The following is a 13,615-nucleotide window of genomic DNA, read 5'->3' on the forward strand; positions in this document are numbered from 1 at the left end:
TCCTTTAAATGTGACCTTTTTGTTTTTCAGCTGGAGAACGGTTGTCTCCTCAGTGCCACCAACGCAGCGTACATCAGGACGTGTCTGATGCCGAATGGAAACGGAGTAGCAACAGGAGACATCCCAGATGGACTCCCCGCCCTGCAGGACCCCCAGAAATCTGGATTTTTCCTCTGAAAGGACGACGGCAGAGCGTCACAGCAGGAGTGAAGAGAAGAAAAGGTAGAGAAGGAGAAAAAAGAGGAAACTCTTTATTATACCTCTTTTTTTCAGGAAGGACTTTGTATCAGGTTCTGTTTGTTTCAGTGTCCCATCGTTGTGCTACTGACGAAGCACGACGAGGACGTTTTATATCAATCACGTATTATAATTCAGCAAGTGAACGTTTCATTTTAATGTTTGGATGGGATTTGTGCTCTTTTGTTGTCAGTCGGGTGTGGCACCTGATTGAAGCATCACTTTCTGACCTGTACATACACCGTTAGAGACCTGAGGAGAAACACTCCACGAGGCCGCTCGCTCTATTAAACTGGACTCATGCTGCTGGTACTCGAATGACTGAGAGAAGAACAACAACTTCCTGTTTTAGCTGGATCGCTAAAAAATGTAACAAAGATAAAATCCAGACCGGACAATCAGGCTGTTCCTTTGAGAGGTTGTAGCCAGGGCTGCATAATATGAGGAAAATATGCAATAACGTGGTTGAATATCACAATAACAATATTACTTGCGATAGATAAACAGATAACATTTCTTCTGCCAATTTAAAAAAAAAAGCGATTTTTCCAAAATTAAGTGCAGTTTTCTACTGACACGTTCCTTCAACTTTAATTCAGAAAACCCCAGAATGCAAAATCACAGTCAGTTGTGATGTGTTAATTGCGCGGTCAGACATGCCGATGTCAATAAAAAAAAATTTAAAAAACAGTTTATCACATACAGCATCACATACAAAGCAAAGTTCAGCACTGGGCGATTTAAGGCTCTGTCTAAACTTATACAGATATATTTGAAAAAGGATATTTCCGTCAACGTTTTGGCCTCTTGTCCACATGCAAACTGAGTTTAAGGTCCCTAAAAGTGAGACTTTTTGAAACAGCTTCTTTGGTCCTGTGTCCATCTGTGGAGAAACTTGGCCAACGGGGGGCGACACTGTATAAATGAAATAACAAAAAAATAATAAATCAGCTATAAGAGTGAGGCTGAAACAATAACGACAGACTACTGGTTTGTTAAAAAACACATTTTTATGTCAGTGACGTCTTTGCAAAGAGCATCGATTATATCTTTGAGTGGGCTCCTTTGCCATTATATTAGAAGTGTTTAGGGTCGTTTTTGAGATATAATGTTTATATTTTGTTAATCAAAGGTTCTGTGGACAATTAATATTTATTTTTAATCAGAGAGGTGGAAATATAAGTTTTCAAAAATATCTTTATGCATATAGACGGGGCCTAAACTCTTTTAAATGGAAGTCCTTCACATCACTGCTGTCCATTTCTCAAAGCAAACTGCACATTTTAGAAATCCTTTTTTCCATGTAGATGATGGGAAACAACTGTGTACCACGTGACAATAATATACCTTTGACAAATAAATAAAGATGCACAAGAATGATTAGCTGTAGCATCCCAACTCAGCCTGAAGCCTGCAACTTGATTTTTATTGAATTTGAATTTATAAACTAGCAACTGCCTGCAAAATAAGGAATATTCTTCCTTAAAAAAATGCCGGTATGCTTTGAAAAATGTTCTGCAGTGATATTTAAAGACTTGATTTGCAGTTAACGGGCTGAAGCCAACCCACCAGTAGAGATTTCTAATGTCTCTTTAAGTATTTCATTTGAATATACATTTGTATAATGACGAGCTGCTTTCACTGGTGTGTTACCGCTCAGCATGTCTGCTGGTAACCTGCGTGTTTTTCCTCGTACGGGAATGTTAACCATGTGGAGAGACAATGTTTCTCCGGAGACACTCGAGATCTGGACTGAACACACCAACAGATCATTAAAAGTGTTTGTTAGTAGATGTAGATGACCTGTAGGGTTAGTAGATGTCGTTAGTCCTGGTGCTTTACATGTCAACAAAACAGCATTTCATTCTTATCGTTCGTATCGTTGAGATGAGATTCAAACAGATGGTAAAGGGTTAAAATCAGAGAGTTTTTATTTATTGCCGTAGAAAAACCACATTGCTTCTGTGGCGGCGGCGGCGGCGGCGGCATCACCGCGTTTATCCTAATGCTGCATTTTAGCCTGTTTGAGGTTTACAATGATGTTGTGCACTTACATGTATATTAGCGGCAGAATCAGAGAGGATCTGATTTGTCCGTCAGTGGCACTGAAGTCAAACCTAAAAAAGCATTTTTGTTTCCTGACCGGAGACAGTGTGAAAATCTCCCGTTAATGCCTTGTCTCGGCGGCCTCGGGCCGTCAGACTCCCGCTTACTTTCTCCTGCAGTCGTGTCGCGTGGGAAACACGGAGTGCACTCGCATGCACACGGTAATCCATTAAGGACCTAACTGTAAATAATAGATTACAACTGAAGGCCGAAGAAGAAGTGCATGGAAGTATTCCTGAAGTTTTTGTTTTCCTGTGATCACAAATGATTGAGAGAGTATATGCACTTAAATGTAGAAAACAGTCTTTGTTTAAATTATTTTCATATCTGGTCATTTCGTTCATGTGTGGAAACTAATTTATCGTAAAGATCAGAAGCAAAGTGAACGAGCTCCTCGATCCGTAGTTTTAGCTGGAGACTCAAACCAAACCATGCTAGCCCGCCAGGCTGAAGAGCTTACAGATGGACACAAGCTCCAATATTTTAAGTTTTCCAAATAGTTTTGTTCTTCCGATGAGGTGTAGACTTTTCTGCACAGGACTGTGATACGCTCAAATGCAAAAATAATGCATTATAACTTCAGTTAAAGGGTTGAGTTTGGTTTTAACCTGGACAATATTTTCTCATGTTTTTGCGTCTAAGTGACTGATACTTACTAACTAACGGGACAAATAGGAACACTTTAGTAATTTGGTTCAGAATTGAGAGCGAAAGCGACAGGCATGTTCGCACCATCAGTGTACGTCTGCTCAAAGTGTTTGCTCTTGCTGCTGACAGGTTCAGATTATTTAACCTGTCTGACAACATGCAAATGATTCCTACAGTTTTTTTGTAAAAGAGTAAAATCCTTTTTGTTTCACCAGAAACAGCTCAGAAATCACCATCATCAAACCCACCAGATTCCATTGAAATAAACTGTAATTTTATCATCGTAAAACACGCTTCATTTAAAGTCGACAGAAACGAGATAATACTCACAAAAACCGTCTTGGTTCGACTCTTCACCGTTCAGACACTCACCAGCTCTGGTTTGGTTGAAATAAACTCTTCATTGACAAAGTTAGATATATGTTGTCTCCATGCACACTAAAATAACTGCGTATTTAAATGGAGTCTGGTGGGTTTGGCGATGGCGATTTTGTGTCTGTTTCCGGTTAAACAAAAATATTTCTGTTGGGATCCTCTCCGTATTGTTCAGGGTTCCAGGGGTCCTTAAAAAGTCTTAAAAGGTTTTGAATTCATTCATAGAAATATTCATATAACCCTTAATTGGTATAACTCATCTTAAATCAATATTTCAAAATAAAATAAAAATCGCAAAGAAAACTTGCCAACAAAAGCCAGGTATTTCCTAATATTAACTTGACTGGACCGTTTATTTAACAGTGAACATTTGACAACAAAAACAGTGTCTTTTTTTTTTTAATTTTGGTTATTGTAATTATTAAAAAGTCTAAATTTGAACTTGCCTGAAGCTGTGGGAAACCTGTTGTTGTCACATTTAGAATAACATCAGTATCCTGTCCGTGACGTTTCCTTACAACAGTTCTTGTGATATCCTACGAATTAGCGCCTCACGAATGATGTTACGTCCTTAACGTTAAATTACATAATTAATGTGAAGTTACTGTGGTAACGTTTAAGGAAAGAAAAATGATAAGTTACCTTTAAATTACGCAAAATCCACATGGTTTGACACACTGGTCTCCTGGGGCGGTCCTGTGTTTTGTGACCCAACTGCGTCCTCGCTGCAAAATATGTGTGTTTTGCACTACTTAGCGGTGTGTGATTACTGGGGATATGTACAGATCTTGGTGCATTACTTTTTGTAGTTAAATGTACAAACTGTGCACGAGAGCAGCCTGCAGAGGCAAAACAAAACGTTTAGCAGCCTGCTAAACCCCCAGTGCAATACTGGACCAATTTCAGAAATGACTGTTCCCATTCATCACTCAGACACGTGAAAAACACGGAAAATAGGGTCCAGGTTTGACAATATTCAGTTTACCCTTTAAAGCCACTTCATGTGGGGTTTGAAAATATCCTACTTCAGTCGTAGCATCAAACCGAACGCTGTGACGGACTCGACTGCACACGCTGAGACTTTAATACAGCTGTCTCCAGGACAGTTTTGTGTCTTTGTCGTCTTTGTTTTTGTTTGAATGTCACACAGTCCAACAAACTGGTCACCAGACCTCGAAACAGCTCCATAAAACCTGTGGAGAGAGTGAAAACCTGTGGGACACGAAGGCTGATGCTGCGCTCATCTCACGTCACATTAACTGTGAATTACAGAAGCAGCTCTTTAGCTGGAAATTATATTTCAAAAAATGTGATTAACATGTTTGGAACATTGATATCAAATGTTTAATTTATTGTAAAATAGAAACAATCATTTATAAAAAGTGATCTATATGTGCTGCAGTTTTTTTCTGATCTTAACCTCAGTTTAAACTAGTCCAGTTCTTATGTGACATGAACGCAGCATTACTGACATTTAAAAGAAATAAAAAGCTGGACGACAGTCTGGACAGCATTTAGCATTTAGCACCGACTCCAAAACCAAATGAGAAACATGTGAACGCACATGTGAGCACACGTGTGTCTGCAGTCGCTCCATCGTTGAATGTCTTGTGTAAACTGTAAAGGAAACATGAAGCTTTTATTTCACTACATAAAGGTGCTTCTAAGTGATTTGTGGATTTTGGTAGTGTTAGCTGACGACGAACGTCACAACGACAAAATGCATTTACAGGTTTGCCTCGTTTTTGTTTTGTTTTTGTAAACTGACTTTTCTTATAAAACAGAATATTTAAACCAGTTGTGAGATCAAATGCTGTATGAAAGATTATAAAATCATAATCCAAGGCGCTTTAAAAAAAAAAAAAAAGGTTTTGTGTGTATATAACTGTGTTTTTTAATGGTGTTTAATGGCAAGCACTACTTTAAAGTCACTGCTCTTACAAACGCTTTCTCCAGCACTGAAAGTAGTCTTGTAGAAAAAAGCATTTTATGACTCCATGTTGTGTGAATATTGTTCTTGTATTTTATCTTTATGTCATGTTTGTCACCTTAGCTCAAAACAAAAACGGTGCCATAACGGTAAGCCAGTATCTGTCAAAACACTTGAGCTACATTTTACATTAGAATCTTTTTTTTTTAATCCACTTTGTCCACCTGAAAACATTTAAAAGTGACTGTTCGTTGTTTTATATTTTTCTTTTGTCGAGTCAAACTCTGGAACCAAACTCTCCGTAAGCTGTTTCTCGTGGTTCTTTTCTTTTTTTAAAGCACACAGACTTTATTTTGCTACTTTTATCACAAAAGGTCGTAGCTGTACGTAAACAGACTTTTTAAAAAAATGCAGTTTGTCTTTGAGCCGTGTGTTGAAAATGTGCTCTTGGATCCTGGAAATAAAGGATTTTGTGCAATCACACTCAATCGTCTCCTCTGTCTGACTTTGCTAATGCGTCTCCTGTGTTTTCTGCCCACCTCAGCCGTCACCTGAGCCGCTCGCCTGCTCTCCCAGCTGTTCCCCGTCAGAGTGCAGAGTAGCCAGACAGTCATGACGGGAAGGTTAGGTAAGAAATCCACAGGATTAAAAACATGCCACCATGAGTAAAAGGCTAAGACACCCTAATAATGTTGTGATTTTAAAGCTTTTGGTAACATATTGTGCAATTTTTCCAACTGAAAATTATGTCCCAGAGCTTTGTCAGCATCAGTTTGATATAATAAGATTTTCAGTCTGTTTATCTCACTTCAGTCTTTGTTTTACTGCGGCACAATGATTCTAGTGGACTGAAAAAGACATTTTATTCTCGATATTATCTAAATGTCTCCGCCAAACCTCATTGAAAATGTCAAATTCTAAAAATGACTGGAAAAATTGCCAAAAAGGCCAAATCTGATTTAAGTGATGTAATTCTGAGTGTGGTACAACTGTAAACGCCCCGTTACTAAACCTGATAAAACAAGAAAAAACAAGCCAACTGTGAGGATTACAGGAATACAGTTTAGGAAATATAATTAAATATATTCTACAAATATCATATGATTACTGCAACAGCATGAAAATATCTATGTTTATAAAAAGAAAAAAGAAAAAAATAGTTAAATAGTAAAATCCATCCTGAGCTGCATCACGGGACCTCGGAGATTTGAAAAACTGAAGTGACGCACGCCACCGATAACCTGAGGAAGCTTTTAGCTGCTGTCACTGAACCGACAACACACACACACACACACACACACACACACACGCACACCGGTATTGTCCATTTCCACCCCTTATGTTCTTGCGCTTTTGGCACCAGCAGATGTGTGAAGTCGCGCCGGCCAAAAGCAAACAAACACACACTGATCCTCCAGACGAAAGCGACTGCTGCTGACCGTCAACGAGATAAAACACTGAGCCAAAGCGTCAAATATCTCCCCGAAAACTCCTCTCAAAGCACATTTAGATCCTCGAGGTTTTGTTACTTCATAATGCAAATACAGCCGTCACCTCCCGTCAGGAGGAGCTCTCGGTGGTAAAATCAAACGTCCCACATCCTTGTGGGCTGAGAGAAAAAGAGGTCAACAGGATCCATTTTGTTTTCTTTGTGCACTGAACCTTTTAGCTCCTACGTTTAAAATGATTTCCACCTCTAATGTCTCACCTCCAGCTCAGGCTCACATCGACACCCCGGGGATCAAAACTCATTCGGGAAATGATTTTGAAGATAAAAGCTGGAGTGTGAAGGTGTTTAAACGCGGCACACAGACAGGCTTCCTCTCCCGAGTGCTGAACGCTGTCGGCTTGCTGACGTTACATCTTTAATGACTCGCCCCGAATCATTTATGAGAGTTTTTCTTCTCCCGCAGTCCTCAGCCGGTTAACTTTGCCCGCTTGTGACGTGATCAATCATCCAAGCAAGATGTTGTGTGTCCCACTTTAGCTTCCCCGGGCCGCTGCGTCACACAGCCCGCAGGCCGCCGGCGAGGCCCGCTGGGAGAGCTCAGACCTAACGGAGGCCGAGAGGCGGCAGCCAGGAGCAAAGATGTTGTGTTTGCGTTGGTCATTGAGATAATTCATTACAACCCTCCGAGAAAAAACCACAAGGAGGATGAGTCAGTGTTTCCTTTGTGTTAATAACGCTGCTGCAGCCAGAATGAGCTCGCCATCACAGAAACACGCTCAACGTGTCCAGATGAAAGGATGTTTGTGCACAAAATCTATTTTCATATTATATTTATATTGATTTACATTATCTTTTTAAAGGAGCACTCAGTAATGTTTGGACCGCACTGACACCTATGGTTGTATTTCTGTCACGGTGGTGCTAACCAGCAGAGCAGCGTTCCCAAACTTCATATTCAAAGGTCCAAATCTGATCGCTATTTAAGGCCAAAGGTACTGAACGGTCGGTGTTAAGCTAATGGCTTTTATTAAATTTGCCTCTAACTGAATTTCTCTGACATCTCCATTCTCTCCTTCCCCTCAAACAGAGCCTCAAACGTCTCATTTAAACACTCCTAAACCACCTCCACATCAGAAAAGGGCATTTTGTTTTTGCCACTAATAACTCGTTTGTCCATTCATAGGAAGAGTCTCAGTGTTGTCCTCACCTCTGTATTCTGAGGATGTTGCTGTTTAAAACGTCTGAGCTTTGTGTTATAGTGACGGTTTTTAACATTTCCACTCTTCACAACTCAAACTGTCTCTGTGCAAAATAAAACACGCGGGCGTCGTGCTGGATTGGGGCAAAATGAACGCATATTTCTCCTTCCACTCATCTTTGAAAACTTTTCGGAGTCAACCTTTATTTTCTTTGCACATTTGGATCATGAAGTCCTCACTGCACTGCGCAGGACAGAACGTGAACGCCTGTTAGCCGTTAACGTTGCCACGACAACAACGTCAGACAGGCTAACGAATACGTTCAAGGATTCATCTCGGGCCAGGATTGCGGTAACGGTCTTCGAATAGACCAAAATCTGAAAAACTAACAATTTATTGACATCAACATAAACATCAAAGTAGAAAACGCATGCTTCCTTACATTGCATTATTTCATTCCTCATATGAGGTGTGGGCTGGGTCCGGATTGACGTGCCTTTTGGTTCAGATCGGGACTGGAGTCCGGACTTTGAAAGCGTCTGCAATGAAGCGTTTCTCTGTAGGCCGACATGGAAGTCAGCGTTCCCTCGTCAAAAAGCCTGAGGGATTTTTCCGTTGGATTTTGGAATATTGCAGAAAATAAGCTCTGTGGCTTATATTCTTCCTATATTCTTCTTATATTCTTCTTATATTATCTGCTAATTATGAAAAACTTCACACATGGATTCTCCCAATCTGCTCCTGAAAACTACGTCAGACTATTTCCTGCTTTGCTTCTGAACACAAGAGATCACCTGTCAGGTAAACACAGGTTGTTTCATGCTGTTTTTCCCCTAAACTTTAATTGTTGCTGCATGTTTTAGTAACGCTCCGGCAGATATTGCCTGTAGGTGTCCGGTATTTATCACCTCCATCAGGAGTCTGCGCGGCTGTGTGTCGCTCCTGCTGCGCAGACAAGATATGAAATATTTAGTGACCATCTATAACCACTCAGGCCTTTTCCCTGATGGAAAACACGGACACTGTGCTGCTCCTGTGAGCGAGTGCAGAGCTGCTGACCTGCTTTCAGACCCTGTTTTCTTTAAGATGTGTTCAAACAGATCAAATCTGAATTTTTATGTTAATATTTTTATGCATCAGACTGATATCACACTTTTCAGATGTATTAATCTGATGTTAAGCAGGTATTTTTGATGATGTATTGCTTGCCTACATATCCCACAATGCCTTTCACCAACCCATAATTAAATCACAGTCATCTACTAAAGTGCTTTATTCTTTTGCTCGGTTTCTCTTCAGTCTATTAACATCTGAAGCTATTATCGATTTCTCAAACATTGATTTTTTTTGTCCAAATCTGTTTCTATTATGTTATTGGTCTTTTCTTTGTCCACATGCAGAGCTGCAGCAGGTCTCTCTCTCTCTCTGCACACGCCATGTCTCCACCCGCCGGCCTGTCCATGTGCATTACCTCCGCACCAACTCCCAGATGCTCCAGCACCTCCTGATACGAAGGTAAAACACACTCCTGCTCAGGGAGAGGCAGTAAATATTGGACAGGAACTTTATTTGTGGTACAATCACAGTTTTACAGATGATAAAATATTAATTTGAGAAGTCGAAACAAGGAAATCAAACACGGATTTAAGATTGAAAGACAAAAAATGAAAAAATGTACCTTCTGTTCTTCTGTACCTCCACCTCCACCTTCACCTCCACCTCCACCTTCACCTCCACCTCCACCTTCACCTTCACCTCCACCTCCACCTCCACCTCCACCTCCACCTTCACCTCCACCTCCACCTTCACCTTCACCTCCACCTTCACCTCCACCTTCACCTTCACCTCCACCTTCACCTCCACCTCCACCTTCACCTTCACCTTCACCTCCACCTCCATCTCCATCTCCATCTCACCTACAACTACATGAATAAATGGAATAGTCAAAGACCAAATATCAAAATTATTGGCGTAATTCGTAAACATAGCTGAGGAGGAAGGTGTGATTTGATTTCTGCTGCAGGTCACTGTGAGGCGACGCATTTTGTTGATGAAGTAAAGGTCTCTTCACAGCAGGCTCATGCAGCGGGGCAGTGTAGAGGTCAGCAGCAGCTTGATGCAGTTTATTAGCTGCTAAAACTTATTTATCAGCTAAAGAGTCGGAGACGGCTGTGACGAGAGCAGAGAAAATTTAGAGTTTTTACGAAATGTGAATTTTACTTACCTTTACCGGGACTGTTTTTGTGCTTTTTAAAGAGTAATCGGGTAACATTCAGTCGTCCATCAGATCAGACTGAGCTCAGTTTAACAGCAGGACAACATCAGCCAGAATATTTATTCACGTTCCTGAAAACCTTGTTCAGCAAATGCAGGTGGTGGAGGTAGACGTGTAGCGAGCTGAAAGGTCACAAAACCTCCAGAGGATCCGTGTGTGTGTGTGTGTGTGTGTGTGTGTGTGTGCGTGTGCGTGTGCGTGTGTGTGTGTGTGTCCTGACCTTTAGTGTGTGTCGGTGTTCAGCCTGCAGGCTTCGACCTCAGCGGGTCGAACCACCGCAGAGTGTCGGTGTGGATCAGAGGTTTGACTGACAGCTTTCTGACACCCAACAATCGTGAGCAGAAACATCGCACTTAATGAAAACTCACGTCACAACTCGGCAACCTGGGTATCATCGAGGTTTCCCAATATTCGACACATGATTACGACTTTGGAGGGCCGTTCATGTGCTTGTAACACGTAAATACAGTAACTGCGATATTTCCGAGGAGCACATGAAGGCAGCATGTGACATCATATTGAAAGAAGCTATAAATGCATAAATGATGTTTCTTTTAAGTGCTTATAAATGTATTAAAATCTAACAATAATCAATTTTCATGGTGCTGACATTAAAACGTTTTAGTCTTAACATATAATGTTGATAAGCATCTGTTAAGGACTTAAACAGACTCATCACCTGTGAACGAGCTTCATGTGTGGATATGTAAATATGTCTCAATGTAAACGGCTGCAGACCGAGGAGTCTGTTTACTTTCTGTTGTGATTTTGTTTGACAGGAAGACGTTTCTGTTTTCTGTCCTTGTGACGCTTCACTGAGCACCTTCGCCCGCACGTTTCGATCTTTAACCCCCGAACACACACACACACACGCCAACCAGCGGTTTGTGTGTCGTCGGTGGCATGGCTGCCGTTTCCTCGTCCTCCATGTCAATATGCCAAAACAGGTTGGATCAGCGCGCTCGTTCTGTCGACCCCAGCAGATGAGGCGGGTGGAGAGGTCGTTAAATATTGATGCCTGAAGCAGAAACACACAACTGCTCCCCTCGGAGAGAACAGAAAACTTCTGGTTTCACTTTTGTCTTGTTTTTTTGTTGTTTTCTGTAAACTGCAGCAAACAACAACAACAACAAAATAAAGTTGATTTACCACTTATAAGAAAAAATGTGGGAATTTCTGGAGGAAATTGATCAAAATAAGAACGATGATGCTCAAAAATGTGCCATTAGTGGCAGATTTATCGGATTTTATAGCCGAATTTAACCAGATCTCATAGTCCTCCACTTCAAAAAACCTGTCCCTTTAAATAATCCATCGGAAAAATGAGCATAAGGTTGAATAATGCAAGGCGAGGAATATTCCCTATAGCTGCAAAGAACCAAGCGACTTTATGTCTATTTTGAGTTTCAGAAAGTGTAGAAACTGCTTTGAGGGAAAAGCGTCTCAAATTTCAAGACATGAGATGAAATATTTTCTTGTCTTCAGACTCAAGAGGTTTAGAAGCACCATGAAAAACATGGACGCAGAACTGTATTCTGCACAAATCGTCCACATTTACCCAAATCTTATGCCAGTTTCTTTATAGCCATTAGAAGGCTATACGCTCAATTTAAAACACGAAAAATCCTAAATTGAAAATACCAAAAAAAGTTGTCACTGACTGCTATTCATAAACGTAGTTTTTATCATCACCATTATATATGGAGATGATATACATCACATTATATATTATCAATAATTATATTATATTAGTTTTTTCCTAGCTTTAAAAAACAAATCTAAATCTGCTAATTTGTGAAACATTTATTTCTGAGTTGATCATTGCCTTTTCCTCACGTTTTTGAAAGAAATCACACTGATTTGCTCCGAGTTCAAAGGTTTATATACGTGTGAAAGTGACGTCGCTCCAGGTTTCAAAGGGTTAACTGTCACCTGTCAACCAATCAGAAACGAGTGAAAATCTGTTTGTTTTAAACCCTCCAACAGGTGAACTGACCGATGAAACGTGTATCTTTAATGCAGTTTGTGTTCGTTGTTTGTTGTGTCGACTCTGATTCGATGATGCTGAATAATTGAGAGTATTTTCGGCGTCCTGCTGCCGGTTTTTCAGTTTTTCCAGGAAGCTGCTGAAGCTCACAGATCGGCCTGACCTAAAAGCTCTGACATCTCAAGGGGCGATCACACACTGAGCTGCCAAAAATACTCGCTCTGTGTGTGCGTGTGTGTGTGTGTGTGTGTGTGTGTGTCGTCAACACTAGAGAGCAGAAACACAACCTCGACCTAGATACTCAAGAAACAACCAGAGGAGGGTTCAAGGAGACGAGAGCAGGAGGCAAAAAAGGGAGGAAAAAAAGAGTAAAATTGTAAAATAATGAGAGAAAAAGAAATGGAAATGAATAAAAGACAGAAAGAAATACGTGAAAGAAAGATGGAAAACAAGAGGAGAGGAAGAGGAGGAAATGATGAGTCGAGTAGTGTTGGTTTGGAGGTCAGGGTCTCCCTCCTGATGGTCTGACGGATCCACACTGACAACCAGAGACCACTGGGGACTCTGTGTGTGTGTGTGTGTGTGTGTGTGTGTGTGTGTGTGTGTGTGTGTGTGTTCACACACAGTTTTCCCAGTTTCCCTGGAGGTGTTTTCTTTATCGACTGTGGCTTTGTCTGGAAGCTCACACTCACAAAGGTCAGAGGTCAGTCAGGAAGTGGTTTCCTGGCACAGACGGCAGGTTTCACGTCCATCAGAGTGTGAAAGGTCACAGTAGTACTGTAGGAGTACTGGAAGTAGTGCTCGTACAGTCAGTTTCAATAGCTGTTGTAGTTTTGCAGTAGTAATGGTATTTTTGTCAGCTGTTGTAGTTGTAGAAGCAGTGGCAGGAGTTTGTAGTAGTAGCAGCCTTTGCAGTAATAGTATTACTAGAAGTAGCTTTACTAGTTGTGGTAGTAGAAAAGTGTTGGGAATCAGAAAGGGAAAAAATAAACATTACAATTATTATAGTTCAAAAAATGGACATACTTTTCCCAAAGCAGCTCCTCTCTGTGCTGCTGCAGAGGGCCACATCACACTCCTGACACTTCAGAGAGGGGCCCGATCCTCCTGCCTGCTCTGCCTGCAGTCAACACAGGGTTAACATCCATATGAGGCCTGTTAGACTGTCCCCTGATTTACCCTTGTCTCATTATTATTATTATTAGTGCTATCATTATTATTATTATTGTTGTTGTTGTTGTTGTTGTTGTTGTTGTTGTTGTTGTTGTTGTTATTGTTATTGTTGGGCTGCCAGCGTTTATTGTAATGCAGGAGTTTCTGCCAATAACACAGAGCGATAGATGCAGGAGGATTCAGCCAATCACAGTGCAGTTTGCTCCAGATGACGTATGACATACGTAAGCGGATA

At 40.9% G+C, this 13,615-nt stretch overlaps 1 protein-coding gene across 2 annotated transcripts in view; it reads left to right on the forward strand.

Moving 5' to 3' along the window:
- The window catches only part of ahr1b (aryl hydrocarbon receptor 1b), a 34,490-nt gene extending 28,711 nt beyond the window's left edge, over positions 1-5,779 (forward strand). The window contains exons 11-12 of one of the 2 annotated variants that reach the window (XM_088074157.1): positions 31-222; positions 431-5,779. In XM_088074157.1, the coding sequence (XP_087930283.1) occupies positions 31-177 (147 nt within the window). In that variant the 3' untranslated portion in view covers positions 178-222; positions 431-5,779. Of the gene's footprint in view, positions 1-30 lie in introns of both variants that reach the window. The other variant, XM_088074156.1, reaches the window with a different exon arrangement.
- Positions 5,780-13,615: the final 7,836 nt, after the last annotated feature.

Source organism: Plectropomus leopardus, chromosome 24 (genome assembly GCF_026936395.1).
Source record: "Plectropomus leopardus strain MGB_pleo_1.0 chromosome 24, ASM2693639v1, whole genome shotgun sequence".
Taxonomy (NCBI): domain Eukaryota; kingdom Metazoa; phylum Chordata; class Actinopteri; order Perciformes; family Serranidae; genus Plectropomus; species Plectropomus leopardus.